The sequence below is a fragment of the Toxorhynchites rutilus genome, chromosome 1 (assembly GCF_029784135.1).
Source record: "Toxorhynchites rutilus septentrionalis strain SRP chromosome 1, ASM2978413v1, whole genome shotgun sequence".
In the NCBI taxonomy this organism is placed as follows: domain Eukaryota; kingdom Metazoa; phylum Arthropoda; class Insecta; order Diptera; family Culicidae; genus Toxorhynchites; species Toxorhynchites rutilus.
Window position 1 is genome coordinate 34,539,666 of NC_073744.1, and position 25,225 is coordinate 34,564,890.

The following is a 25,225-nucleotide window of genomic DNA, read 5'->3' on the forward strand; positions in this document are numbered from 1 at the left end:
GCTGTCCACGATGGAAACAGATACGCTTGATGGATTAGCTTTGTTTTTAATTAAAGGTAAATGTACCAACTCTATTGAATTTGACGATGTGTTCAGAACATGTTTTGCTGTTAGGTCGAGGCGCCCGATAATTTTATGAGTTCTTGTTCCTATTTTCGAATATTATAATAAGTTTCTTAACCAATTGATCGATAAATTTGTTTCGAAGTTATATATTTGACAATTTTTGACAGATACGTGAACGTGTAATAATGAAATATATTCGACAACAAACACGACAAACAAATATTCAGTTATTGAATACCTGAATTATTTTTTTTTCAATTTGTACGTCCTGTGAGTAAAGGCTGAAATATTTCAGGCGATTTTTCACTTTGTTCGATGTTTAACATTGTTTGCTACTGTTGATCAATCAAGAGTGATAAACAAAATAGTGTTTCCAAGCTAGAATATCCCCGCCAGTGTACCGAGTTGATGGAACGAAATGGGTGGAATTTAAGCGTTTGTAATCAGGGTTGCCAATATTTTTTTCAAAAAATTGGATGAATGCATTTAAAAAAACACTTGATCCTCTAAAATTGTTTAATTTCAAGAAGATCGGTTTTAATTTTTCTAAAATAATTTTTAGCAACACCCACGCTAGTTACAATGAGCACTAATCTTTTGTGCGCGTCGTTAGTCAAACGACCACAAGGGTATTTACTTGCTGATTTCCCCCAGACACCTTGGATTTGAAATCGCTGGTAGGGAATACATGTCGGTGGGAACAAAAGTTTCCTCTACTTTGATGTATTTGCAATGCCGATTTCTCAGTATATCCAATTTCGACCAATCAGAAGTGGGTATTTCCGTTAGGATACGGGGTTGAGATTTTTCAATTGTTTGATAGTTAGTTTGATGACATATAATATTGGATTGGGGAAAAAAGAAATGTCGTATTTATGATCGAAATTTGACGCTTTATTTACCATACTTAAAATTATCCAATTTAAGTTAAATATGCGCCGTTTTGTTCGCAAACTTGTTGCCATTTAGAAGGCAACTTCATTATCCCCCCCTTATAAAACCCCCCTCTTTATTTGCCAACAACTCAGCAACAGCCAGTTTTCGCAAGCTTCTTTTGAGGCCAACTTAGTATCACCAAGAGCGTTTTGCATGGACCGGAAGAGATGATAATAACTTGGAACCAGATCCGGACTATACGGTGGGTACAATAAGACATCCCATCCGAGCTCCCGTAGCTTCTGGCGGGTCATCAAAGATATGTGAGGCCGAGCGTTGTCCTGGTAGAAAACAACACCATTCCTATTGATCATTTCTGGCCGCTTCTGGTCAATCGCCTGCTTCAAACGGTCAAGCTACTCACAGTAAAGAATCGAGTTGAGGGTCTGGCCATAGTTGAGCAGCTCATAGGGGACGATTCCCTTCCAATCCCACCAAACACACAGCACCATCTTCTTCAAAAATGGGTCGAGTTCGTTCTGTTTCAGCAGTGCATCGCAGGCGTTGCTTCGGTCTAAAAGATTTTTTTGTTTCAACTCGTGTGGCACCCATACATCCAGCTTTTTTTGGAATCCAACCTTCTGCAAATGGTTCCAAACGGTTTTATAGTCTATACCCAGTCCCTGGCCAATTGAGCGAGTGCTCACATGCCGGTCTACTTGGATGATTTCAACGATTTTATCGGTTTCCACGAGGATTGGCCTACCAGTGCGGGGTGTATCTTCGACAGCCACTACACCAGAACGTAATCGATCAATCCAACGCTGTGCTGTGCGAATCGTTACAGTATCGGGTCCATAAACTACACAAATTTTTTTCGGCTGCCTTCGTTGCAGTTTTATCTCGCAGGTGGTAAAAACGTAAAATATGGCGAATTTCTTGCTTGGTGGACTCCATCTTTGACGCGCTATAACTCGAGACTGAAAAGGACGACACTTGTAGCACAGATTGTCGTCTTTAAATAGCTGTATAGTATGACCCGATACGATAAGTACAACACAAGATATGTTTAAGGGTTGCCATATATTGACAATATACGACATTTCTTTCTCCCTAACCCAATATTTTATTCAATGTAAAAAATAGTTATGGAGTGTCGAAATTGATTGACGCAAAAATCTCATCAATCCATCATGAAATGACTGAGCAATAAGCGTTTGAAATTTTCACGATATGCTCGACATTCGATTTTCAATTTGTACCCAAATAAGTTCCCGAAAGACTTAATCCTTCGTCGAAATTTGACTTAGAACTACGTCTTTCATTTCTGTACCGGGGTGTAAGTTCAAAGGGTTTTGAACCTTAATGCCTCTTTGCCGGCTGAACGGAGTGGTAAGATAATTACTTCGTTCGAAAAACAAAATGCCCAGGAGTTATTTGATAGTTTGAAAAGACCCGTAAACTTGTTTCAATAGTTTACAAATAGCTTTGAAAAAAGAATATTGAAATTACTCGTATAAGCTGGTGCCCGCTCGGAAATCCATTCAACCGTTGGTCCGAAGTGAGATGTGAGGAAGGTCACGCTCACACGCCTATGCATTATGCTGTTCTCTCTTAGACGAAATGTCTGGATCATTTAGCGAAAATCGAGATATCGATGATTATTCGATATGGTTGGGTGCCATTGACTATGGATTTGGCAGTGAAGAATACGAACTATTTGATATAGTGTAGTGAATATTCCACCATATCGAAGAGTAATTCCGAGGGTAAAGCACGCCTTTATCTAAGAGATACTAGGAGGCGATCTGGTAGTGGTAACATCCATACCTCTCACGCAGAGATCACGAGTTCAATTCTCACTCCCGACATTCTTTCAAAAATGGAAGTAAAAAGTGACGAACCAGCCGAAATGTGTTGAAAATCACTATAATAAAGAAAAAATAAATAAATAAGAGATACTACTAATCGTCAGTAACGGAGGGAGGCGAGCTTTCAACGTATCAGTTCTGAATTCGTAACAACTTGCAACTTGCTCAATGCTAATGCTAATGCTAAATATCAAAGAGTAATTCCGAGGAGGAATTCATTCCTTCATTAAGCGTTAATAATTCTGCTTCAGATCTACGAAATGGTACGATAATCTTTTCATACAGAAGATAAAATGTCCAAGGGGTATATGATTTATAGCTTAAAAATAGCTTTGAAGGCAGATTATTAAAATCACACAAATCCGTATGAATGCTGGCGTCCGCTCTGATATCCATTTAATTGTTAATACGATGTGCATTACGCAATACGCCTATGCATTGTACCCTTCTCTCCTATTCCATTTCTTTTCTGCAGTCGGACTGAACGGAGCAACATTGTTTGGTGAAAACAGAAGTTCTATTATTGAATGCTCACGATTGCCGCTATCGACCGATGATTCCAATTGTCGGCGCTTGGGGAAGGGGTATTTTTTGCACTGGGTATTTCCGAGGAGGAATCGATTCCTTCTTTGAGCGTTAATAATTCGTTTCCGGTTAAACGAGGAGGTATGATAATCACTTTATTCGAAATATCCATGTTACCTATTAATTGCTAAGCCAACGTTAGTCCTATGTCTGCCTTGCGATTATATGACAGATATAACACACTTTTAGTTTTGACGTAGGACTACGTCTTACATTAAGGGTGCCAAATCAGAAAACAGGTCACGTTTTTATGAAATAAAGTTAACGTTAACAACTATTTTTAAGGGGGTCTCCGTAGCCACATTGGCTGCGCGTTCGCTTAGTAAGCGATCGATCGTGAGTTCAAAACTCAGGCCCCCCATTGACCATCTTTGTGTTGTTACAGAATAACTACGTCCACGCAACAATCATCAGCGATGGAGATCGATCCACGGTCGAAATAAGATCGATTCATTCATACAACTGCTCTGCTCTGCAAGAAACATCGGGCTGCTGTTCTATAAATAACTCAACAATGGATCAACGACTGTCTCCACTGTCCAGTCTTAACTGGATAATGGAAGAACAGATAAAAAACTCTTACGCCTAAATGGCTACTGTGTAAATTTGTACCATTTGCAATGGTATAGAAGGGAATACTCTAACGCCGAAAAATGGCAACTGTGTAATGTGCTAATTATAGATATGATAAATATGTGACATATACACGATTAAAATTCGGCTCTGTTACAGCTTAAATGCTAATGAGCCTAAAATAAACAAAAGGGATAAAAACAACAACTATTTTTGCTGCGAACGGATTTGAACGGATTTAGCGAATCAAAAATTTTCTAAGATTTGTTTCATATGCTATAAATTGCAATCCCATATTCTGTATATGGTTAAAGTTGTTGAAAATTGGAAGCATTCCCATTTCCTCATATATTTGTTCTGTTTATTTGTGTACTTTCCCGAACAGAGCTGTCAATAACGGGCAACTTATGCAGCTGCTAGAATAGAAACAATGAAGGGGGAGAATATTTGCGAACTGAACTCAACCTTTGCATACTAAGTACTCTGTCGCTAACGTACAAGTATTGCATCTTCTCTGAGGAAAATTTTCAGAATCTTTCTGCGCCCGAAACAACAAAGGTCGCTCATTCTGCTAGTTTTGTTCATTTCTTGTAGGGGAAAAGGGGGTAATTTGGACCACCTAAGCAAATCGCCTAATATTCCCAAACCAATACGGTCTAAATCAAAAATGTCACAATGCATACTGAGCTACACTTGTTTTCTCTCAATCAATAATGTTTAATCATTATATCAAGCTTCAAACTACCAAATATATCATGAAATAAAAGAGATGATTTTTGGATATTAAAATTTGATGCGGGGTGATTTGGACCGTCTGTGGGGTGATTTGGTCCACTGTGTGTTTCATCGAAAAAAAACATACTGATGTTTATGTAAAGTACTTTGGGATAATGTTACAATCAGTAACAATGTTTTGGGATCGATACCAGGTGTCTTGGCCAGATTCCAAACTAGAAAAATTGGATTGACACCATCTCGAATTCTGCATGAATCTTTTCACTGTTGTTCGAGCATTTTCAAACTCTTTCGATGCTTGGTCAAAGAAAATCTGATCTTGATGGCCTGCGTTGCTATTTCAAGCTCCTCCTTCTTCCAAAGTTGTCTGTCTATCCTCGTTTTGTAATTCCGTGACATCTGGAATCAATTAGATCAAAGAAAAGCCTCAATCCTGTAGGACCAATTCACCCCACAGAAACGTGTCCATGTCACCCCACACAATATGCAAAAATTAAAATGCAATTTATTTCATTTATTGTTATCAAACTAACAGTTTCGCTGCATCAAATTGTTCCCTTTTTGTAGGCGAACAGAACTTTACTGCACATTACACGAAAATTTTGTTTAATCTGCGGGAAAAACCTTAAAACCACGATCGCAAAACTCACGCTTGTTGTGTTCATGCTGCTGTTTCCTTCCACCTGTCGAATTTTACCAAAGTTTTTTTACGTTAGTTACATACGGTTCAATAATAAAAGAAAATGACATTATAAAAAATCCAAGATGAGCCGTACTTTTTGAGATAAAGGGGTGGTCCAAATCACCCCGTATGTCCAACTCACCCCGTGTTACCCTACATGTGAATAGCACACATGCGATACTTTCAGTTGCCATTCGTGTGCATCCGTGGCCGAGTGGTTAGCGTCTCACATTATCATACCGCGTGTTGGGGTTCGATTCCCGTTCTGGCCGGGGGATTTTTCGTCAGAGAAATTTTCTTCGGCTTGCACTGTGGTCACGCGTATTCTAGAGCTTGCCCCTCGGAATACATTCAAGACGGTATTATTTGGCTTAAGACAACTCCACTAAGTATTAAGAAATGACGCTAGTTAATGCATACGTTGAGACGGCAAAAGTTACAAAGGTTCCCGCCATTCAAGAAGAAGTTGCCATTCGTATTCGTTCTCGTGCTCATCGGCTCTGTTCTGTTGCAACACGCTCCCAGCTTTGTTGACGGTTTTGACCGAAAGTTGAGAAACGATTTTTCATAAACGGTCATTCTCGCGATGTTTCATTTTTTTCGCTGCAACTGGGTGCATCTGTTAGACGCGTTTTTGATGCTTGTTGAATGACGATGCACGGAAGATGCCACTCGTTAAATACTCAGTGCAATGCGTGCAGTGATAAAAAGAAACAAATTGCTACATATGACCAATTAATGTATTGTTCTCGCAAAGGCAAGAAAGAATCGTTGCTTCTCGAAATGATTGTACAAAACCACGCAAGCAATTAACCCTCTTCAGTGTCCCGGAACTTTTTACTAGAGAGTTATTTTTGAAATTTCGACGTGTTCGCAAATACCATCCGAAATGATAAGCCAATAAATAAAAAAAAATTGCATTGTCCTACGTCCTAAGCGGTCGTGTCTCGGATACAACCCTTCTATTTTTTTCACAAAAATTTGGAATAAATCGAAAGAGTATAATTTGAGATACCGTCAGCTTGGAACCATTAATTTCGAGAAAAACGCGTTTGAAGTTTGGTGTCAAGACGATATTTTCGAAAAATCGTTTCTATAGTATATTCTTGAATCATTCATTTGTAACGGTGTGAAGAGCGACTATGATTCGCAACACACGCCATGTCAATAAACAGTGATTTTATGGATAAACTCGACTCTGTTTAACGGAGTCTGAATTCGAATTTTTGCTATTGGTAGGGGTCTTCCACTCGAGTATAATTACTAGGCTGATGCAGTGGATGAGTCACGAATGGAACGAATTCAGGGCTATTAACGGAATCGGCATAACCGAATTGATGTGCAATTTCAACCTTTTTTTCGCGATGGCAAGAGCGTGAAAAACTTTATCACTATGCCCTTTCAAAACCATGTCACAATCTGTGAACCTTTGACCTAATTCACCGGATTATCATCCGGTCGCACAAACGACGGCCGTTCCAAATTATGTTACTCGTCCAAACATATTCTCGAACAAGTCAATCATAATCCTGCGGTCGTCAGTCAGCTCGACTATTTCGTGCTCAGTGTGGACCAGCATCGATTTAAACGTCACCGGTCCTGCTCATAATTAATTTCATTAGATTAAATAGTTGCTCGGTAAATTATGTTCAAACATGTGCGCACTCGTTGATGCTTGTTGGTATCGAAGGAGGAGCAGCAGAGCACTAATATTCCGAACGTTTTGCAGTGGACCGCCCAGCTGGCCAGTCCTGGTACAGCAGAAAGTTATCGACAGCGGCATCGTGTCGTATGCTGTGTGCTAGGGTAGCTCCCAAGAGTGGAAAGTGCTCTCGTCTGCGTCGTTCGTACATCAATATGTACTTCATTTGGGTTTTGCGAGGATACATACGGCCACACAAATTCGCATGAGTATCTATGTTAAAGGGTAATTAAATTAAATACTAGTTTGAAACCTCACAGTATAATGACATTCAAACAAACTGGCAAACTGTCTGCTCTGGCAATGGTCGTTTCTGCGATTCAGTAATAAAATTTATTACGAACCAGCACATCTATGCTATCTATCAGTATGTGAGCAAAAGTTTGGCTGGGTTGAACCGTGCGGACTATAGGAGTTAAACATGTGATTCCTCAGCGGTTCCATCCGTTGCAAACTTTCTCCGAATATTGAGTTTTTATTAGGTTCACTAACCATCCGGGCTGCCACAGCAACCACCACCAGAAATCATTGGAAATGAAATGCTTGATATTCGGTTGTTTCTACAGTGTGGACCTTTTCTCAACCATCAATGAAAAGTTCATCATGACAAACGCAACCCAACTTAAGCTCGATTAGGCTGCTATCAAAAGGGTATAAATGGGTCCATTTCAGTCTGTTTACACGCAACCGACCGGTGGCGTTTTAGCAGCGATTACATACTGCAGGAAGCGGATAATTCTCCTCCGATTTCGACAAGGAGATATGAACCGCACGACCGAAACACGTACAGGTTTCTGGCTTCGATCCTGCAAACCAAATCTAATCGCCATCCATTACCGCAACCGCCAATTTCAACACCAATGTCATAGATCTAGCGGACGGATAGTGTCGCTCTGCGGGCCTCGGAAGCTACCCACATCCGTTGCCACCGTACACCGGAGAATGGCTGAGAGTGCGAAATGAGCATCTGACCTACAGGATCGTGATTTATACGCTCCCGGCATTCTTTTCGCGCCGCACGTCGGTTTGGTTCGCCCCCGGCTCAAAGAACTGAAATACTTTATGCACTTTTTTTGCCCCCACTCGTCCGCATACTGAATTATGCTGTTGCAGTTGTTGCGGTAGGTCTTCTTTAAATACTCGGAATGGGTGCTGCTGCTGCTGCTGATACCGGGTCCAATTTTCCACTAGTTCTCGTGCACAACTGGCAGCAGCAGCGTAATAACGAGCGAAATGCCGTCGAGTTATAACGAGTTTGGGTGACAAAATAAGTTTCCTCCGGATAAATACACCGGTAGTACTCACTCTCTTTGCATCGGGACATCATAAACCTGGGGGATGGTGTGTATGTGCCACTGTGTATGCATGCCATGAGCAATTTCGACTGATGATGCTGATGAGGTTCCGGAATTTGCAGCGGAACGAACAATTCCAAACGCGACACCTTCTGCAGGTGGCATTTCGGTTATGGCGTTCTGGCAAACGAATTATCCGTCGCCAATTCGCGCGGAAATACCGCTGCGACACGCCATTGTCACTAGTTGCGGTCTGAGTGGGCGCCTGCAGCTGTGGAAATGTTTCCCGTGAGTTTCCTCCTCCGGGCGGTGGGATGGTGAGAGTTTTCTTGAATTTAATGGAACTGCTAGTGATGCGAGCCCATAGCTCGAATGATATCTTGTTAGCATCAGGTTTTCTCAGATGAATTTTCGAATTTCTTTGTTTTTACCATTTGTTCATTTATTTAGGCTCAATAGCATTTTGGCAGTACATTATGGTAAATTACACAGTAGTAGCCATTTAGGCGTAAGGGTATTATTTCTGTTCTCCCATTGCACCGGACATCGAATCTAGATGTACTGAGGGTCTCTTTTAGATCCTGAGGATACCTTCTGGGACTACGCACCGTTGTATCCACATCCAACATTAGACAGTTTCTAATGTGATGAAAAAGAAACAAGTACGCACCATTGAGTAACGTGAGTTATTCATAATTCGATTTATATTCACCAACACACCCAACACTACACCCAAAGTAAATTTTTAGCACATGTTATGGCATCCCGATTTATTACATTAATTGTGTTGAAAAATAATAAAAAAATGTTCTACTCCCCAATACATGTATATCATTTGTATACTGTACGAGGGTCGTTCAAAAAATAAGTTTCGATGCCTCAGAAATCGCGGAAAAATAAGGTTAGGACAAAAAACAAGGTGATTTTCGTAATCTACGTTATATTTTCTATTTTTCTACATAATCACCGTAACGTTCGAGACATTTTTCATAGCTGTAGTATCGTAACCTTGCTAAATGTAATACCTCTCTTATATACCTTGCCTCTCTATATACCTTGGTATCGAGCTTCGAGAATCGTAGGCTATATGCGTATATGTAAGCTACAGGGGATTCGTCAATAAAAGATTCATTCGTGTTCTAACTAGTAATGTGACCAGATGCGTTCTACTGAGTTCCTGTTTAATCCGAAGATCCTAGGGAAATACTACATTGGCGACGAGGATGACGAGCCCATTCGGTGAGTAATCTAAATGGAAAAAGTTGGCACCTACCATCTACGAAACATTGCTAAAAATATATAGAGATGAAATAATGGCTTAAATGCAGCATCAATATGTTCCATCCATGAAGGCACAGTTTAATGTAGAAGCATTTTTTTAATTGAAACAAGAAAAATGCTCGATTTGCGAGAGAGCAAGAAATATATCGAAAATATGTTGCTTAAATGCAGTGGATCGAATGTGGTTTTTCGAAACAGCAAGATATTTATCTGAATAATTTTGCTTAAATGCAGGTCACAAAAGGTTTGTTTTGCCGAAGAGCAAGAAATTGATTGAAAAATGGTGCTTAAATGCAGTGGATAAAATGTTTAAAATGGCCGGAACGAATTGGAAAAAAGGCATCAGAAAAATGTTCTCTTCCATGAAGGATTGAAATTGAAAAAGATGGTGGCGTGATTAGCTGAAGAAAGCAGTTGTAATAAATGTGATATAGTATTAGTGTGAACACTCGACGACGTACACAATGAAATCCATGTGAATTTTTTTTTGCACTGGGCGAAAAGCACACGAAACCAGTACGAAAATTGACAGTTCATTTTTCGTGGAAACTGAGTGCCTTTGATCAGTATAGGAAATATTTTATTATGAAAAACACTGTTTGCTTGCTTGAATCAATTAAATTGGAGAGCTTTATCGCAATAAAAATAGCATTGGAATGAATTATTGCCTGGTGTATTCCCATGAAAGTGTGTATAACGATACAGTTGATTAATTGATGTGAAGTCAAAGAGCAAAGTTGTTAAAGATGTGTTGTTTCGATTTTGTTTACAGAGATGATCCAGACACTTGGGTTACAACTACGGCCGTTTGATTATGCTTCGCACTCCGATGATGTTGGCATCGAGTGGCGAAAATGGATGCGATCGTTTGAAACGATGGTCCGCGCAAGTCGAATCGAAGATGAAGAATGGAAAAAAGACTTATTGCTGCACTACGCCGGACCGAGTGTTCAACAAATATTCGATTCGCTCCCTGAAGCCCCCGGAACTGATATGCGCGGCCCGTTGTTGAATATCGAACATTACACTCCAAATATGACTGCCTATGAAGAAGCCAGAGCTAAGTTAAACGAGTTTTTCTTGCCGAAAGAAAACTCCACCTACGAACGGCATTTACTGCGACAAATGAAACTAGCTGGGGAGAGCATTGACACCTTCACCATCAGATTGCGGCCAAGGCGCGTAGAAGTATATCCTAAGGTGGGCCAACTTGCTAAAACCACTCTTCAGCCATCTTGGAAGTCCACTGTGTTTTGTTTGTAAACAAAACACAATACACTTGTGCCCAAGCTCGCTCGTGATCAGTCTGTCTCTTTCACGCTTCAAGGAAAAAAATCCCCTTCTGCTTTCTTCCGTACTTTTTTATATACCGCTCCCTTAACCAACTTAGTGACGAAACGGCCTCACCTAGTACCATAGATCCGTCTTGATTGCGGCTTCAGGCGGAACGCTGCGGTTTCGGTGACAGGATGGAAGAAAATATAAAGGACCAAATAATCCAGAATTGTCAGTCTGCTGTGCTACGGCGTGATTTGCTTAAACGCGGAGATGCCAGTCTTGAGGAGATATAAGTGCGGTGGCAGAGATCATTTTGCGAAGAAGTGCCGAAGCAAACTACCGAGGCGCGAGTCGAAAAGTGTGGATGGTAAATTGAAATTTGGATGTGAAGGAAATGACGATTCTCATGCAGGTCGGAAGGGGGACGAAATTAATATAATAAAACACGTAACCGATGAACAAGTGGAATACATCTTCAATGTTACAACAACTGGTGGTAACGGTGAAATGCCGTGCACCATTGGAGGAGTAACGGTGACTGCAGTTATTGACTCCGGTTCCAAGTATAACTTGATGAGTCAGTCATATTGGAAGCAACTAAAGGACAAAAAGGTGGTTGTATCGAACCAACGACGAGAGGCACCAATGGCGTTCTAAGCTTACGGAGGACAATCGTTGCAGTTGATTGGTGTGTTTTCCGCCACACTCAAATTAGGCAATTCGAGCGGATTGGTTGAGTTTTACGTCGTCAAAGGAGAAGGCAAAATATTGATTGGCCGTGATACAGCTATGGCAATGGGTGTGTTGAAGATTGGAATTCCTGTCAATGGAGTAGAAGTTGATACTGAATGTAAGAAGTTAGGAACAATCAGAGACAACATTGTGGATATCCCGATAAAGCCCGACGCTGTGCCAGTTGTCCAACCATATCGACGTATACCGGTGGCCTTAGAGAAGATGGTCGATAAGAAGTTGTCCGAATTACATGAACAGGGCGTTATCGAGCCAGTGAATGAGCCGGCGAAATGGATATCACCTCTAGTCGTGGTGCCGAAGGGTGTCGATGGTGATGTGTGCCTATGCGTCGACATGCGTCGCGCAAATGAAGCAGTGGAGAGGGAAAATCATCCTTTGCCCACATTTGAGGATTTTTTACCACATTTGTCGAAAGCAAAAGTTTTCTCCCGTTTGGATGTGGTCAGGTAGGTAGAAATATCAAAAAGATCTCGTGAAATTACTACGTTCATTACACCTAAAGGCTTGTTTCGTTATACCAGACTAATGTTTGGAATAAACTGTGCGCCTGAGTTATTCCAAAAGACAATAGAACAGGTATTGAGCGGCTGCGAAGGGTGCCTTGTTTTCATTGACGATGTGATCGTGCATGGTTCCGATCAGAAAGAGCATGATATGAGACTTCAAAAGATTCTTCAAAGACTAAAAGAGTGGAATGTGGTATTGAATGAAGATAAATGTATTTATGGAGTGTCTGAAATGAAAGTCCTTGGACATGTCCTTTCTGTGGATGGTATCAAACCAGATGTAGACAAGTTAGAATCCATTCGACAATTTCGTGAACCCAAATCTGCAGAAGAGGTTCGAAGTTTCTTGGGCCTGGTTAATTATCTAGGCAAATTTATTCCCGATTTGGCGACTTTGACGTATCCCTTAAGACAGCTAACAGTTCAGAAACGAAATTTTGCCTGGAAATCTGAGCATCAAACGGCATTCAAGAAATTGAAGGAGCACATGACATCTCCTACCACATTGGGTTATTTTGACGATTTTGATCGCACGCAGTTAGTGGCTGATGCTAGTCCGGTAGGGTTAGGAGCAGTTTTGATTCAGATTAATGATCAAGGACCCAGAATTATTGCTTATGCAAGCAAGAGCTTATCTGATGTTGAAAGACGTTACGCTCAGATTGAGAAAGAGGCGCTAGCCCTTGTGTGGGCAGTTGAGCGTTTTCACTTCTATTTGTATGGTCGGTCCTTTGAGCTGATAACAGATCACAAGCCCTTAGAGGCAATATTCTGTCCAAGGTCGAAGCCGTGTGCTAGGATCGAAAGGTGGGTAGTTCGACTACAGTCCTATAAAGCAACAGTTGTTTACCGTCCAGGGAAATCAAATATCGCGTTATTGCGATTGGCGATTACAAATTCCATAACTGGGGAGACTTTCGACGAATTCGCAGAACACTATATAGCTTGGATAGTTTCAAACGCATTACCGGTAGCTTTGAAAATAACAGAGATCGAAGAAGCTTCGGAAGCTGACAGCACCATTCAGTCAGTCCGACTTGGGATAGAGCAGGATGCTTGGTCAGAAGAGGCTGCACCATTTAAACTATTTGGTACAGAGCTGAGTTTTGCAGATAAGATCTTGCTACGAGGGACTAGAATAGTGATGCCAGAAGCTTTGAGGAAGAGAACCTTGGATTTGGCTCATGAGGGCCATCCCGGTATGACCATCATGAAGCAGAGAATGAGAGCAAAGGTGTGGTGGCCGAAACTTGATATGCAGGTTGAACGGTACGTCAAAAGCTACCGGGGATGCATGTTGGTTGCGGCACCCTCCGCTCCAGAGCCAATGAAGCGGAGAGAATTACCCTCAGGTTCATGGCAGCATGTAGCCATTGATTTCCTTGGTCCGCTTCCTTCAGGTCATCACTTACTTGTAGTAGTCGATTATTTTAGTCGATACATAGAGGTAGAGATCATGACGAAGACTGATTCCAACGAAACTATCAAGCGACTGAATTCAATTTTCGCCCGTTTTGGTCTTCCTTTATCGATTACTGCTGACAATTTTCTAGTGAAGAGTTCCGTGGGTTTTGCGATAGCAACAATATAAAACTGATCAGCACGACACCATACTCGCCGCAACAAAATGGCGAAGTCGAACGACAGAACCGATCTCTTTTGAAGAGGCTGATGATTAGCAAAGCAGCAAATGTCGATTGGATTGAAGAATTAAACAAATATTTACTTATGTATCGCTCATCTCCACACTCTACTACGAAAAAAACCCCATCGGAAATGCTTCTTAGCTATAACATACGCGATCGCCTTCCATCGATTTACCAGCCGAGCCTAAAGTATACAAAATTCACAAAAGAAACGACGGGGAGGTCTTAGTGTCTGCAGAAGAATCAGGAGTGAAGTACCGTAGACATGTTTCTCATTTGCAGCGAATTCCTAATGACGTCAACGCAGATCCAACCCCAACAAGGAAGGATTCATTAGCCCCAGATAAATCAGATGATTCAGTAGGCGACGAAGATGGACAGTATTCGGAGGATTTCATCGAGAAACAACCGGCTGGAACGAAACGTGTAATCCAGAAACCAAGTTATATGCGAGACTATGTACAATCGGTACAAACTAGCCAGACAATGCGAAAAAAAAATAAATAAAAAGGAAGTGAATGTAGTATCGTAACCTTGCTAAATGTAATACCTCTCTTATATACCTTGCCTCTCTATATACCTTGGTATCGAGCTTCGAGAATCGTAGGCTATATGCGTATATGTAAGCTACAGGGGATTCGTCAATAAAAGATTCATTCGTGTTCTAACTAGTAATGTGACCAGATGCGTTCTACTGAGTTCCTGTTTAATCCGAAGATCCTAGGGAAATACTACAATAGCGTGGCACGAGTTTTTCTATTCCGAGCGCGAAGGCGTTCGGCGGTGAACGATTCGATAACGCTGAAGAAATTCGTGACGCAGTTACATCGTACTTCAAAAAGTTGGACGCTACGCACTTCGCGCCCGGAATAGAAAAACTCGTGCCACGATGCTGAATGTGTTTAGCAGAAACGTCTCGCCAGGTTGCAGATGAATGTAAATGTAATTGATCAGTTTCGACATACGTACTTCACAAAACCGATATTATGTTTCGGATATTAAATCGGGTTCCGTGATTCGTATAAGCCATAGTTTATTTTTACATTTTATGTGTACATATTTCGATTCTAGACAATCATTCAGGTCTTGAATTCGCAGAGCAATTCGCATTTGCACAGCAGAACATCCCTATCTACGACCATTTCAGTCACTGAAGAGTCCTGTTGAAAACATATTTATTGTGTGTAACGTAACGTATTACATAATATTATTCATTTTATATATATATATATATATATATATATATATATATATATATATAACGTAACAAAACGATCTTCCACAATATTATTGAACATCCCGATAGCAACAACAAGCGATCACTCCACGCCACAAGATCGCTTAACCGGCAGTTAAGAAATAATAATGAATCCTTTGTAGAAATAACGTACCACTTGCGTAATAGTAATAGTAATAGTAATAGTAATAGTAATAGTAATAGTAATAGTAATAGTAATAGTAATATTAATAGTAATAGTAATAGTAATAGTAATAGTAATAGTAATAGTAATAGTAATAGTAATAGTAATAGTAATAGTAATAGTAATAGTAATAGTAATAGTAATAGTAATAGTAATAGTAATAGTAATAGTAATAGTAATAGTAATAGTAATAGTAATAGTAATAGTAATAGTAATAGTAATAGTAATAGTAATAGTAATAGTAATAGTAATAGTAATAGTAATAGTAATAGTAATAGTAATAGTAATAGTAATAGTAATAGTAATAGTAATAGTAATAGTAATAGTAATAGTAATAGTAATAGTAATAGTAATAGTAATAGTAATAGTAATAGTAATAGTAATAGTAATAGTAATAGTAATAGTAATAGTAATAGTAATAGTAATAGTAATAGTAATAGTAATAGTAATAGTAATAGTAATAGTAATAGTAATAGTAATAGTAATAGTAATAGTAATAGTAATAGTAATAGTAATAGTAATAGTAATAGTAATAGTAATAGTAATAGTAATAGTAATAGTAATAGTAATAGTAATAGTAATAGTAATAGTAATAGTAATAGTAATAGTAATAGTAATAGTAATAGTAATAGTAATAACAATAGAAAAGAAATATAATCATTAAGTACCGCTAAATTATTAGTAATAACAAGCTACGCTAGTAACGCCGGCTGAGTGTATCCTATGACTTACCTTCCCTACTAACACAATCCTAAATTCCCGAGACATTTATGAGAAGTCGTAAAGTTCTCTGCATCTCTCTTAAGTAAATGTAGAACTAACATTCCTTCCCTTTCCTTAACAGTTTCAAGGACGTGGCCAGGACAATTGTTAACTGTTGGAGAAAACATGCCTTCATCTAAGAGATATTACTAATCATCAGCATAGGGTGGAGGCTAGTTTTTAACTCAACAATTCTGAATTCGTACCACTTCGTATTGTGCTACTTGCTAATGCTAATGCCGTATGACAAAAACGACGAAATCTTCACTCGGTTACTTCTACACGCTGGAGGTCGCTGACCATCAAGAGGATCTCGCTTAGCAAGATTTTCAGCTTTTTTGAATTTGTGTTTCAGCTGTAGGGTGACGGTCTCAACTTGATTGAAACAATACCAATAATATCGATCTTTCTGACAAAACATTAAAAACAAAATTCAGGCCGAAAAATTCGAGGGGTTGTATCCGAGACACGACCGCTTAGGACGTAGGACTAGGCATTCTTTTTTTTTTAAATTTGTTGGTTTATCATTTCGGATATTATTTGCGAATACGTCGAAATTTCATACATAACTCTTTAGTCAAAAGTTCCGGGGACCCTGAAAAGGTTTCATGGCATATTTCGTGTATCGCTATTCAACAAGCATCAAACACGTGTCTAACAGATGCACACAGTTGCAGCTATAAAAATGAAACATCACGAGAATGACCGTTTATGAAAAATCGTTTCTCGACTCTCGGTCAAAACCGTCAACAAAGCTAGGAGCTTGTTGCATCAGAACAGAGCCGATGCGCACGAGAGCAAATACGAATGGCAACTAAAAGTATCGAAGATGTGCTATTCATAAAACACAAAACGTGCAGAATAAGCGATCTTTGTTGTTTCGGGCATAGAAAGATTCTGAGAATTTACATAAGAACATATACGCTAGCGACAGTTTACTTACTATGCAAAGGTGGAGTTTACTTCGCACTTACTTCGGCGCTATTAAAGCGGCTGACTAAGTTGCCCGTTATTGACAGCTCTGTTCGGGAAAGCACACAAATGGGCAGAACAAATATATGGGAAAATGGGAATGCTTCCAATGTTCAACAATTTAAACCATATGGAGACTATGGTATTGTAATGTATAGCATATCAAACAAATCATAGAAAATTTCCGATTCGATTGGTATGCAAATCGTTAAAATCCGTTCGCAGCAAAACTAGTTATTGACGTTAATTTTATTTCATAAAACGTGACCTGTTTTCTGATTTGGCACCCTTGATATAAGACGTAGTCCTACGTCAAAAAGTGTTCACAGTTTCCGCATTTATCAAAATAATACAAAAGCTTCAAGATCATGTTATATTATCATATGTTACTTGGACATATTGCATAATGATTTTACTAAGATGTTTCAGGATCTTCAATATTTTCAAATTCTTCAACGCAACATTGAAATTGAAAAAAAATCTTCTCATTTTTTTCATCATGATACCTTGTCGAAAAAGGCTTCAGTGTGGTTACAAAAATCCGAAGGAACCATTTGAAAATCGACGACCGCGGAGATTTAAGGCTTTAACCAACCAAAATTGAACCGTACTTTGAAAATTTTGATAGTTGTGGATAGATTGGTTTGCGATTTGAATGCTGGTATGAAACTGTAGAGAGATGCGTCAAAATTAGAGACTTAGGTATAATTCTTGATTCGAAACTCACTTTTGGCGAACATTACAATACAATGATCAATAAAGCAAATAGTATGCTCGGTTTCATAAAAAGATTTAGTTACAATTTCATTGATCCATACACAATAAATACATTGTATATAAGTTTTGTAAGATCTATTTTAGAATACTGCAGTGTTGTATGGGTACCCTATCAAGAACTGCGCTCCAATCGAATAGAATCAGTACAAAAACAATTTTTATTATTTGCCCTGAGGCTGGACAACATCTCCCCTTCCCCCATATGAAGCTCGTTGTATGTTAATAAATATTGAAACACTTGAGAAACGCAGAGAAAATGCCACAATTTCATATTTAATTGACTTAGTTTCACACAGGATTAGCTCTGAAAACTTACTTGAAAATCTAAATTTTTATGCACCAACATAAGCCTTGCGAGCACGGAATTTGTTCAAACCAACTTCATTTCGAACTTTATATGCTATGAATGGTCCACTTAATAGAATGATGAGAACGTACAATAAGTACAGTAATGTAATTGATGTGACAATGACGAAAATTTTTTTGAAAAAGTCATTGACTGAATGATCATTGTATTCGTGAATTACAGTTTTGTCATACATGTTTGCTGCGTTGCAGTTCGTAATTTATTATTAATACTAAAGACATGATACCTCTTATAATTGATTTTCATAAATATAGCTATAAATTATTCATTAAGTATAATGTAATTGTAATGTAATGTATGTAATTTGTTGTCTACTATAGTTTGACGAAATAAAGAAATAATAATGATCGATGTGCAGTATCACCCTGATGTCGTCTCTGGACGACGCTCGTAACGAAAGGGTTAAGCTGATTTAAAGTAACACATTAGGATGTCAAAAACTGTGCCTAAAGTTTATTCTGTCTGTACAACCGGAAGAACTCCTCAGCTCTACAACCACAAACAGTTCGCGCGGGGTCCACCAGCTCGTGCCACATAGAGGCTATCCTACGGGGCGAAAAGGCCCCGACTAGCGTTAAATTGTTTGCATTACAATTAGCGAAAGCTGCACCGCTCCTTCGCTGTATCGCCTCGTCTGGGGTGGTCATTCTGCGCTCATCTCGTCGCCTTCCCGCCGTTGTTTACGCGCATCGGCGCGTGGCCAAAACTATCACATAACTTGCACATTCCTTCACACCTTGATGAACACTTCGGTGGCGGACACCCTGACTTGATTTATGGAACGAGAATACGCCACCGGCGCCGTTCGCCATTGCTGGAGGCGACCAATGGGAGTGCAAAATTTGAATGACAAAAGTGCTGCATCACCACCATCGTCATCATCGTCATCCTCACTATCAGAGCTGATGTAGGGCCAAGAGCACGAGAAAATCCTTCCACCCTGTCAGGCTATTATCGGCCCTAATTCTGCGAGAGATAACACACAAATAAATTGCACACTGCTTATCATGCTTTCGTCGGTATTCCGAATGACAAGCGGTAGCGTGTTCGCATGAGTGATTTAATTATCTTCCAGTGCGTTTGCATGATCTCACCATCCCTCCCCTCCGCTTGCACCTGTCACATTTCAAGCTGAATAATTCCTATCAACAGCAATTATGGCTGACATTATAAAGTGCAGTCATTGCGCTGTCGTCGCCGCTCTTCTGTTTGTTTCTGGCATCTGCTTGAAACCTATCGAAATGGGTTCAGAGTTTCAATATATTAACAATGGATTCCATGGCGAAGCAAGGTTTGTCCAAAAATCCTGTGAAAACCCCATCATAAGTCAACGAGCGCGACAAAGTGGGTTCATGTGGGCAAATAACCAACTAACGAAAAGCCAGTTTCCGCACACTGACTTGAAACTCTCGACATACAATTTTCCCGGTACGCGCCCATATGCATACGCGCGTAAAGGTGTCTTCCGGCGCTAATAACGCGCTTAACTGGCACCGCATGCGATTCACTTCATTCTCGGAACGCGTGGCACTTCATAGTTGCGAGAGATGTGAGTTTTCAGCTGTGCAGCAGCCGCGGGCCGAATGCATTTTGTTGCTGGAACAAGATTGTGTGTAGTTCTCTGTGCAAAACCCGAAGGCTCTTTTTCAGCAGAAATTACATTTCTCGATGGGTTCGGTCTTCCCTTGTTTGTGGAAGGATCGTGGAAGTGGCGCAGTGCCAACGAGAGTTTGGCAACTGTTGTACATTTTCCGCTGTGCATTAGGACAAGAGGTAACTGAGAAGCGCAGAAAAACAAGGACTCTTGGTTTCTGGTTGCTGGGGATACATGTGAATGAGTGGGAAAAAGAAGGGCGGAATTCGAGGCACGATTGTTTCTGAAGTTGAGCTTTGGTGAGCAATATGCAAATTCTAGTTGCAATTTGTGTAATGCACGTGATGAGCTAAACGACGTGCATACGCTCCAGCTCGATGCCTCTCGGCAGGTAAGATTGCGCTAATTGTTTCATTTTCAAATTGCGATGTACAACTTCAATGGAGTTGATATCCGAGCTCTTGTGGAGTGCGAAAAAGTTCGGTTCGCTCCGAGAAACAGCATGAGTTTTCATTATTATGAAAATTTCCATGTTCATGAGTCTAAACAAAAAATAGCACATTTGACTTGATTAAGGAAAAATACAGAAAAGTTTACTATGGGATGCAAATATGAGGTATGCGGATGGCAGAAATGATAGGTGTCTCTCCCGGGTTATCGGAAAAACATTATCAATATTATATTTGTTTTTTGATTCCAGTCTTGGATGCTAAGTCGGGAATACACCAGAAAATTTATTCCCATAAAACCTCTAGCGCTGTGCTTGATGAGACTTTCTGGTGTATTGTGGAATAGGTTCGATATTGTTGCGGTGTTTATGGTTTAACAGTTCGGCTGAAAAGTTCATAAGGTTGGCGTCTAGATGGTGCCTCTTGCGAAAATCTACTTGACAAGCACCATCTTTCAATGGATACGTTTCAAAATTTCAAATGTATTCATAACTAGCTAACCCGGCAAACTTCGTCCCGCCCATTTACTTGATTAATTCTCGAGTAATGCAGAAATTTGTGTTTTATTTGTATGGCAGCCACCCCTAAGAGAGGGGGGAGGGGTATCTAACCACCATAGAAACATTTATTGCATCCTAAAACCTCCACATGCCAAATTTGGTTTCATTTGCTTGATTAATTCTCGAGTAATGCAGAAATTTGTGTTTCATTTGTATGGCAGCCCCCCCTTTGAGTGGGGGAAGGACTGTCTAACCATCATAGAAACATTTATTGCACCCTAAAACTTTCACATGCCAACTTTGGTTTCGTTTGCTTGGTTAATCTTCGAGTAATGCAGAAATTTGTGTTTCATTTGTATGGCAGCCCCCCCTTAGAGAGGGGGGAGGGGTCTCAAAATATCACGAAAACCTTCCCTGGCCCCAAAAATCCCTACATACCAATTTTCATGTCGATCGGTTTAGTAGTTTCCGAGTCTATAAGAATCAGACAGACAGACAGACATCACTCCATTTTTATATATATATAGATGTACAAAAATGAGCAAACCATCACGATATTTCTAAATCATGTTCGATGTGGCCTCGATAACTCCGATCTTTAAAGCTGGCAACAATCATGCAGTTGAGAATTACAGAGTTTCCTGTGTTCGAAAATTGAGAAACGACACCAGATTGATGCGATATACTTCGACTTCTCTAAGGCGTTCGACAAGGTACCTCTGGACTTGGCAATTGCTGAATTTAAATATCTTGGCTTCCCTGATTGGATCACTGAATGGCTACGCTCGTATCTAACTGACCGGAGAGCGTTTGTCAAACTGAACGGATTTCAATCACGCGTTTTCTCCATCACGTCAGGCGTTCCTCGAGGTAGCGTTCTTGGACCGCTGATATAAAGTGATATCGTCTCATCTAGACTGCTGCGCACTTCAAGGTGATGTGGACGAGTTATCTCTGTGGTGTACTGAGAACGAGATGGAGCTTAACACCAAAAAGTGCAAATTTATTTCGTTTTCCCGCCGACAATCCCGATCAGATTTTCAATATTCCATCCATTCAGAAGTTCTGGAGCGTGTAGAAACTATTCGTGATCTAGGGGTCACGGTTGGTAGCAAATTCCGGTTCAACGAACATGTAAGCGCGACAACCGCAAAGGCCTTTGTCGCCCTTGGATTCATCCGACGCAATGCAAGTGGCTTCACCGATGCATACGATCTAAAGGCACTATACTGTTCGATTGTCCGCAGCATCATGGAGTACGCTGCTCCCGTATGGTCACCTTATCATGCAATCCAGAGTATTCGGATGGAAAGAGTTCAACGCAGCTTCATACGGTATGCTCTTCGACAACTTCCGTGGAATGATCAAACAAATCTGCCGGACTATCGAAGTCGCTGTAGACTCATTCATCTTGAAACTCTAGCCGATAGACGCAGCAACCTTCAGAGACTGTTTATACTTGACCTCATCATTGTAAACATAGACTGCCCTTCTCTTCCGCAAAATATCAACTTGTACGCACCTTTCCGTCAACTTCGTGAGCGTGATTTATTTGTAGTTAACCGTCATAGAACAATGTATGGGTACAACAATCCTTTTGATAACTGTGTTAGATCGTTCAATGATGTAAGTTCTGTTTTTGATTTTAATTTGTCTAAATACGTGTTCAAAAGTAGATTAAGGAACTTAGACTAAGATTCAGTCTGTGGAGTTTTTAAAACTCGAGACCAAGTAAAATAAAATCACACAAACAATTGTTTCCACATTCTTTGGAATGACCATCGTATGTTTTCACAAAATCAAATGTCTTCAAAACGAAAACATGTCTTCACATCTGGCATCTATATTATGTGCTCAGAGAATGTAGGAAAAAAAGAGCGCGGTCTGGAGAATTAATGCACGAATACTGGGAGAACATGCTCACCGGAGAAACGAATTCTTCTCTTCGCTGGTGGGCATAAAGTGAATAAATTGATCGAATCTCCCATTCATACAAGCTGTTTCTCTGAGCTTTTTTAGTCTCTGAGAGAAACAGCTAAATATATAAAACAAATAGCCGAATAACTATCTCAGTTTTCAAACGAAAAACATAACATGTGCAAATTAATAGCAGGAGTGGTTAAAGTTTTCTTGCATGGTGTACATTAGAGTGCCAATGAAAATTGTCATCTCGAATTTTCGAACGGGACTTTCTGCAAAATGCTGATTCCCGCGAATAAATACTTCATGCAAAATTTCAGCTCAATTGGACTGTATTTACTAGTGTTGCAAAGACGCCAAATTTTGAGTTTTTTTTTAAGAACCGGAAAATTATCCGAGGCAAAAAGTACATTAAATCGGAGGTTTCAAAAAAAAAAAAGTTTACGCCAAAAGTCTTCAAATCGCATGAAACGTCGAGAAAAATGCCTATGCATATTTGGATAATTGGGCAGTAATGTCAGCACGAAAAAACGATCATTTTGAATTTTTTTTATTAACTGACAAAACTCCAGGAGGGAGTACATGAAATCGGGGTTTCCATTTTTGTGATGCCAAGATCTTGGAATTTGCATGAAACGTCGAGACGGGGAAATGACCGAGTGCCAAAATACAATTTTTTACAAAATCAAATTTCGAGATAACAATTTTGCCCAAATATGCATGGTTGACGTAAGTATTAACAAAAATTTTCAACAGAATGAAAATATCCGGTCCCCTTTGAACGTTAACCCTCTACAGCCCAAGCCCGCCTTTAGACGGGCTTCGCGGATTCTCTTTTCAAATTATTTAGACATTATTTTCAATGTTCACCCCCACTAGAACGTCTTTAGAATATTTCCATCTGTCACACATACACATTGTTTTTATGCTGGCAGCTTTCTGCTAGGAGTATTTTATGTTGAAAGTCGAAAATTCGAGATAAAAGTGGAGTAGGTTTTTCCAGACAAATAAAAAAACTCGGGCGGTAGAGGGTTAATATTTATTAAACATAGCAAGATTATTCAATATATATTGTTGACAGTCATTGTTATTCAGCGAGGAACAAGAAACTTCCTTTTCCATCTTTGATGGCCGATCTCCCCTCAATTTATTGACATTTTTCTTGATATTTTGAAGAAGTGGCTGGAAAAATTATAAATTCATTTTGCCATTTAGACATTCGATCAAAGCGTGTGAAATTATAAGTGATCGATAATTAGTTTAATACAGAAACTATCCTACTTCGAACTTGAGGTAATTTATTATAGAAAAATTTCACGCCAAATCGACAAAAAACAACAAATTTTGACCAGACCCTCTCGGATTTTTTGAAACTTGGTATTTATGATGGAAGCTATACAAAATCACAATTTTCATTATCATATGACGAATTGAAATTTCGACTGATTTTTTTTTAAAGGGTGTATTCCAAATCATTGTTTTTCCTTTAAAAAAATCGTAATTCAAAATCCAGATGCCTGATTAAAATATGATGTTTGACAAAGTTAACGGAAAATCAACGAACTTTTTAGAAATGACAACATTTTAAATGTGGTTGCAAAAATCTTATCCAAAACTTGAAGCAGAATCCGTTTATTACCACTCCTCTTATATTGACGTACCGCCTATTATTACGTATTCACAAAACGAAGTTTGGTTTTCATATAAAATTCTTTGTAGAAAAAAGTCGGATATTATATCTTCTTTGCATAAAGAAGTACATATTTACATAAAAAATAGCTTTATTCACAAAACGTTCTGTTTGACGTCCGCTCATTATGACCTCCCTTCGATGTCATTATAAACAGATTCCACTGTATTTCGAACTTATTGGAGGTCCAGAAAACAGTGGCTGATGAAGTCTGATATATAATTCTATTTTGTTCTCATAAGGATAATACACGAGAGCTTTCATGACTACTCCACGCGGAAGCAGAATAGAAACTGATGCTCTTGGACACGATTGCATCACGGGAACCGAATACGCAAATCTTCCTTCATTCGAGCGCCTTTACAAGCGAACATTCCATCATGACCATTTCATGCGAAAGCAAAATATAACTAAATGGATTGCTGTAATTGGTTTTTGAAAAACTTTAACGTCCATGAAAAAGTCTAACGTACATAGCAATACATGGCAATACAGTTCCGAGCTGGCATCTGCTTATATACTGTTTTGTTTTATTTCGATAGCTTGTTTTGAAAGCAATTTTTAAGTTATTGAAACAAGTTTTCGCGTAAATTATTAGAAATCATATAACTCTCGGATATGTTGCCTTTCGAATGAAGCGATTACCATACCACTCCGTTCAGTCGACATAGAGTTATTGAGGTTCAAAACATTGCACTACAAGCGTTTTCTGCACCCCGGTACAGAAATAAAAGACGTAGTCCTACGTCAAAACTTTTATACCCCCTCTTCAATATTTTGACATAGGACTATGTCTTTGATTTCTATATAGGGGGGTCACTCTACAAAAAATGTAACAATTCATTAAGAGTTTTCAATCGCATATTACTGAAAATCGTTATTGCAATATATTTTGTGTTTTATACCATTAGACAGGAAATT

At 39.4% G+C, this 25,225-nt stretch overlaps 2 protein-coding genes across 2 annotated transcripts in view; both read left to right on the forward strand.

Annotated features, from left to right (window-relative positions):
- The window catches only part of LOC129763357 (proteoglycan 4), a 154,308-nt gene that overhangs the window by 11,168 nt on the left and 117,915 nt on the right, over positions 1 to 25,225 (forward strand). The window lies entirely within an intron of this gene.
- Positions 11,734 to 12,150, forward strand: LOC129780294 (uncharacterized protein K02A2.6-like). The gene has a single exon (XM_055788373.1). The coding sequence runs from the start codon at positions 11,734 to 11,736 to the stop codon at positions 12,148 to 12,150; it is 417 nt and encodes a 138-aa protein (XP_055644348.1).